The 6,878-nt window shown below is 40.6% G+C and overlaps 1 protein-coding gene across 1 annotated transcript; it reads right to left on the reverse strand.

Annotated features, from left to right (window-relative positions):
* Positions 1-3,175: 3,175 nt before the first annotated feature.
* Positions 3,176-5,208, reverse strand: LOC117910992. Its single transcript, XM_034825160.1, has 9 exons — positions 5,169-5,208; positions 4,820-5,030; positions 4,653-4,731; positions 4,461-4,538; positions 4,246-4,353; positions 4,023-4,154; positions 3,832-3,935; positions 3,639-3,714; positions 3,176-3,531 (listed from the first exon to the last, which is right to left on the reverse strand). Exons 1-9 carry the CDS (start codon positions 5,206-5,208, stop codon positions 3,442-3,444), a joined length of 918 nt encoding a protein of 305 aa, XP_034681051.1. The 3' UTR covers positions 3,176-3,441.
* Positions 5,209-6,878: the final 1,670 nt, after the last annotated feature.

The following is a 6,878-nucleotide window of genomic DNA, read 5'->3' on the forward strand; positions in this document are numbered from 1 at the left end:
CAGTGAATGATGGCTGCGTAGATGTTCCCGCTGTGTGCACTGGCTCAGACGTCATCCCCCCTGATACAGTCGGCCCCAACTGGCAACCCTCGGACTGCTGTGCATGGATATCAAACTCAGTCTGTGTATGCTCATAATCTCTCTCAGGGGCAACCCCACCCTCCATCTCCCCAATCTCCGCCTCCTCCTCAACGCCAGGATGTGGTACAGGTCGCTCCACTTTCCTACTCCATGATCCATCGGCCCCCTTCTCAAACTTCATACGGGCCAACGATTGCTCATCATATGTGTCATAACTACTTGGGGCCTCAAAGTCCTGCTCCTTGCTCAAATCAACCCCCGCATCCTTGAATACTCGTGTCAGAAAACGGCCATAGGGGAGAACGCGGGTGGAGCTATCGCAGCATGCAATCATGTGCATGATCATCACATATCCAACGTCAATCCGTCTCCCCGTCATAATCGAATCAATCAGAAATGCCTCCAGATATGATACCTCATCCCGGTGGCCGCCTCGTGGCAGGAGAATGTACAGGATCATGTGGTGAAGGATGCGACATCTGACTGTCAGGCTATGTGCGGATGGTTTGCCCATCCCCTGCGCATCAGGAAGGCCGCACATCCTCTGTATCGCCTCTCTAGGCTCGAAACCCGCCACAATCGGCCAAGCCTTTGACTCATATACCCTGAGTCCGACAGGAGCGATGTCTAAAATGCGGCATATGCTCTCTGGGTCAAGCTTGATCTGCACACCTCTAACGGTTGAAACAATGGGCCCTCCATGTCCATATGTAACTCGTGAATAGAATGCCCTTACTAATGTGGGAAATATCGGCTCGGAAATAGTCACTAATGGCAGCCACCCCATACGTGCGAATAGTCCCTGAAAGTCGAAATGCTGTAGTTGGGAGAAGTTAATATTTCTCCCTGGAACAACCTTCCTGTGGGAAAACTTTTGCTTGTACCTTTGGTATTCCTCCATGGAAGTGAAAAGACCGGTGTCAAACCTTGCCTTGCGGCGAGCCTCCACCTCACCGGGCTGAGATGCCTCAGCAGGGCGCTTGCCCTGTGCCCTAGAGGCAGCGGTATCTCTCCTAGGCGGCATCAGAGAGTCAAACTGAAGGGGACGACGGTGGTAGACAAATAAACGAGCGGATCACAGTGATAACAAACCTTAGCTAAGCGGTTTGGCGCGCGGGAACAGGTGAGAAACCGCCTTTGACACGCGGTGAACAATGAGGCCTTCCAATACACACGGCCGACCTCCCAAAGCTCATTCCACACCCTTCAAAACCCACTCCGAAGCCATGAAATAGCTGCAATGCCTTTCAAAGTAGGTTTCCCAAGCTGAATACGTAAAACCCTTGAAGCCTGAGATTGTCAAACTGCCGCGCGGGGGGTTTTTGAAAAGACAACCCCACCAATCGATCTACCTGTCCACCAGCGGTTGACCCCCCCTGTAAGTAAGATGCCGAACAGTCGCGCTGGCTTGGAAAGTGTGAGAGTTGCTTTGTCTCTTGGAATTCCGATACTCTATAACAATTAAATGAAATTGAATTTAATTTTCATTTCTAATTGATTTATTTCCAATTTATAAATAAATACTTCATTTAATTTAAGAAAATTTCATATTGAGATATAAAGTTTTCTTAAATTGTTCGAATAGTTGAAGAATTACATTTCGTAAATTAAAATAAGATAAAATAAATAATTTTCTTTCAAATGTTTTATTTTATTTTATTCTTTTGGGGTTGGCTTAATGTTTATTTTATATTTTTAATCTTATTATTGAATAAAATAATATTGATTTATTATTATATATAGATATACATGTTAAAAAATATAAGTATTTTAAACCACTAGTATAACAAAACCACCTATAAACTAAAGTATAAATATGAAAATCGTCGGAAAATGGGAAAAATAAAATAAATTTTAATGGATATTTTGTTTTTATTTTAGAAAATAACATTTACCACTCCTAAATTTTACAAAATAATTAAGATGTTACAAACTAAATTGGAAATAAGCATTTTATGCCATGTTTGGAATCGTAAAATAGAGAATAAGAATGTAAATTTTAAAGTATTTTTAGTTTTAATGGTATTTTTAATTTTTAAAATTTATTATTTTATTGTTGTTCAATGTTACAATAATTGACATTGATAATTGATGCTTCCTTTCAAATTTATCACATGGAGAATGGAAAATGAGTTTTTCAAAATTCATTTTAATTGGACTAACTTAATATTTAATTTTTAATAAATTTCTTTATATTGGATACTTTCTATTAACATTAATGACCATTTTTTAAAAACAACACAAATCCTCTATTTTAAAGCTAACCTTTTTTGTCTAGCTATTTCATCTTTCGTCAATAATTAAATAGAAAACACCTTCTTTTTAATAGCAAAAACAATGGCAAATGTAGTTCGACCGGTCGTAGAAAAGTCGACCGCTTCAGATACCGGTCGACCGGTTAACATCAGCCGGTCGAACACCGGTCGCAACGCACTAATCATTTTCTCTCTCTCCCAGTAGCTGTGCGTGACCGGTCGAGGATTCAACGCGACCGGTCGATCGCCGGTCGAATACCGGTCGGTATCCATTTTTACATTCTCTCTCTCCCAGTGGCTGTGTGTGCCCGGTCGCTGCTGGAGTCTTCCCGGTCGACAACCGGTCGAAGACCGGTCGAATGTGTTTTTTACATTCTCTCTCTCCCAGTGGCTGTGTGTGACCGGTCGCATCCCCATGAATCCCGGTCGACGACCGGTCGAAACCCGGTCGAATACATCTATGTGTAAAACAGGTCAACCGGTCGCCCGGGTGAGTTTGGCCGGTCGCTATCCGGTCGATCACAGGACGCGGCAACTGTTTTCTTTTTATTTAATTGACTTTTGTTGACATTATTTTATGACGTACCCCTCATACAGTCATACCAACTCAACAGACAAGTAGGTAGGTGAACACACGAATGTACAATCACTTGAACGCCCTTGCACCCTGTCTATAAACCTCGTACAAAGATTCTGTGATAGTGTGGTCCATGATAGAAATTGTATGGCCATGCTTCATTTCATCATGTGACGGTAGTGGAAATTAAAGACATGTGAGAGTGAGAGTGAGAATGAGAGAGATTCATGTAAGCTGAAGTAGCAATGTGTGATCCATGGAATGGCAAATCAAAGGACGACTCTTATTCCAACTCAATTCTGTATACTGTATACATTTCATCACTAACTTCTATATACAATACATTGAAAATAGTTTAGGTTGAATGCTTAACGTGTTTGGTGTCAAAATGAATCGTATTGTTGTTAACCTTAGCTGTGAATTAATCACTAACTTCTATATACAATTCATTGCAAATAGTTTAGGTTTCACAAAATAATGTACAATCAATTGAAAATATCCTTGCTACAGCCACTTGAATAGTGTCCCTCACTCCACGAGAAAGCGATGTCGATGGGCATTATGTGAAGAAAGCAACAATCTCCCTAATATCTTCAATCTATACTTGTTAATCTTGCCCTGCATTCAATAATGTTTAAAAGGCATATTAGGAAATGTTAAATAAGTTGGGCATGGAATGCAACTTTGATATCATCATGGTATACTAAAATTGTGTATGGTCATACCACATCGATGGATTTGGAGAGGCCTCCATTTGACCAGTTCTCCATGAATTTCATCACAAATACTCCGCAGTCATTGCTAACACAGAAAGTAACGGGTAATTAATTATTAGGCGTGACATGGCAACGATAATATACATAAATTGACTTGCAATAAAATTTAAATCTAGTCACGGACTGCAAAGTAAACACTAACTCATTTGGTTGACTTGGTACGTCTGGCATGACAAAACGGAACATCTTCAAGTCTACATCAACCATTTGTTTCTTGTAGGCAACAAGCCATAGAACAACCTTGGCCTTCAATAAAGAAAGTAGACGCATTCAAATTTCCCATCTGAGGTACAATGGAAGCAAAAAATTTAACGCAACTAACAGCTAGTTTACCAAATTTTGTTGTATCCCACTCATACTACTCCTTCTCCTTCCAGGTCGAGAATCCAAGAGCTGGATTCGTTTGTTATGGATGTCATAAACATACAACGACCAATGGTTTTTGTGAAGGACCGGTAAGTACACCTGCATGATGCCAATCAGAATGGATTATAACATATATTTGGGTGAAGGAGATAACAAGTGTAGAAACCTCGAACAATGCATTTAAACTGACCTCATTAACATTCTGATAGGAAACATCGATGGGATACAAATATCGCTCATAACGGCCAATTACTCCTTCTCGCGTCAAATGTTTGCCATTGGAACGCATTACCATTTCCTGCATACGAAATGAAAAAAGTTTAAGCTTTAAAGGATAAGGAAACTTGTTGACATGTTATAACAAAATAACATTGAATTGTAGTGTCCAGCAAAGCCCTCCATTACCGCTATGTAGGGCGATAGATAGAGTTTGGTCCTTGATGCATCATCGAATTGCAGCAATCTACAATACGCATCCACCACCTAAGAGAAGAAGTGATTCATATGTAAGCAATATTCAGAGTCACTAATGACAAGATGGTACATGAATATTAAATTAAAAATATTGCAGAGTAATCGAGAAATTGATATATTAACATGATTGCCAATCCAGCTGTCTCCTTGGAAAGAGGCGAGGTTGCCTCTGCTTAAAGTTGTGTCATGCAAAAGTTCCTCGCTGTCAACAAAACCATCAACGTTAGGGTAATATCAAATATGTGGAGGTGAATACATTTGAAAGTGGAGTATTATATGCTATGTCAAACCTCGGGTCTAAGGCGCCATCAAAAACAATTGCAGCCACTGCTTTAAGGTCCATCTTGATGGCAGACTGGCGTGTTTGTGGTTGCGCTATGAATGGCGACAATAGATTGGGAGCCAACCGACGCACTCTTCGTCGCCTGCCACTCCTATTAGATGGAGCCACAACCATAGATTGCAAAGGCAACTGTTCAAGGACGACTACCTCTTCATCGGCTGTAAATTTGGAGTAACAACAGTTAATTCGTAATGCATAGTAATATAATATGAGTTATTATGTACAAATTCATGCAGTAATGAATGTCCCCCATACTGTTACCAATATGTGATGGATGTCGAATTGGTGTGTCAGGCACGTCTGCAGTGCCATGGGAAGCGATGTCATCTCCGCCATAGTCTGAATGCGGATCGGGCTGCGGAAATTCATGGGCTGCATAGCTTGAGTGACCTGCGTCCGGTGAAGGTTGACTTCCTTGTTTTCGGCCTTGCAATGTATGCATCACACCACGCATGATGCCTAGCTGGTGCTGAATGCCCTTTTGATATTGATATATTGCACGTTCTGCTGCATAGTATTGCTCAAGGAGTTCCTGTGACATGTTAACAAATAGCTTGCACATAAATTACTATAAAAATATTGAAGCTAATTAATGCGTAAAGTAACAAAAAGTATCCGTACATGACTACTTGTCGGCCCACTACCAGACTCCACATGTGTACGGGGCGGTGAGGTACGGGGCGGTGACGAAATAATCAAACCCCTATAATTGATTTCATGACGCAAATTAAGAACGTATAAACCTTGATGGTATTCAATTTCGATGTCATCTAATTTTAGGAAAAAATGAATGTGGAGTAAATGGCTACCTCGCCATGTCCGAAACTACCAAACTGACTTATCTCAGCAGCTAAGCGCTCCTTTATCAAATCATCTGACCATGCGGAGAGGAGGGGCACTGTCACGGGAACATGAACTGAAGGAATCTTGAATTTAATTACGTAGTGGAGCTGCACAATGGAAATTAACAAATGTGGATTCGTTACTTTATGGTAGTGATGTGAACAATGTAAAAGTGACAAAGTTATCAATGTAAAAGCAGGGCAATACCTGGAGGAAGAGGATGCAACCATGTACCCAAACACTGTTCCCTTGTTTAAATCGTCTAATACCCTCAACCAGCTGGTCAACACAAATTGGCCCCAGTTTACATCATTTCGAAAACCATCTTCATGGATGGTATGCCATAAGTTTCGGCATCCAGCTATCCTTGACGTTGGCGCCAATATCGTCGCACATGCGTAGTAAAGGAAGCATCTACGGAACTCCTCCCCGACAGGTAAGTTGAGGAGTCTCTCCTCACAAGTGTTAAGTGAACCGAATGGATGCTCAGACGAGGTTGATGCAATCTGTAGAATCCGGCCGCTTGTCGGGAGGCCAAATACAAGGCCAACATCTGCAGCAGTCAGCTCATAGCTTTTGTCGATTGATATGTCTATGCGTCTGAAGCCAACATTAAAATGGTCGATCAGCCATAGACATATATTATGGCGTATCTCCTTGCAATTTAAGTTGAGAAGACCTCCAAACTGAAGGTCTCGAACAACTTCCAATTTATCCACTGGCAGCCTGTTGCATAATTTTAAGAATCTCGAAGATGAACAACGTGTGAACAATCTTGTGGGCTGCATTAAAAGTGAAGGACATAATTAGTAACTTAGAGATGCATTTTAGTAATCAACATAAAAATAACAAAGACATTATGAATACATAAACGTGGTGCAAAAGGAAATACAATTGAATGAACTAACAAACAAAATATTGTGGATGAATAATTTACAACTCGATGTTTATATGATAATGAATATGTAAGACCCATAACAAGTAATTGTGTTAAGTAGGTTAAAATAGCAAGTATCCAAAATAAGTAATGAAAAATAATAACAAAGAAATAATGCAATACCTCCACAGTGGCCATTGAAGAATCAATTTATTGCTGGAGAGGTTTGAACCTTAGAATAACCGGTCACTTCCAAATGCTGCTATAGTAGTGATCGATGAGATGG

This window comes from Vitis riparia, chromosome 3 (genome assembly GCF_004353265.1).
Source record: "Vitis riparia cultivar Riparia Gloire de Montpellier isolate 1030 chromosome 3, EGFV_Vit.rip_1.0, whole genome shotgun sequence".
NCBI classification, from domain to species: domain Eukaryota; kingdom Viridiplantae; phylum Streptophyta; class Magnoliopsida; order Vitales; family Vitaceae; genus Vitis; species Vitis riparia.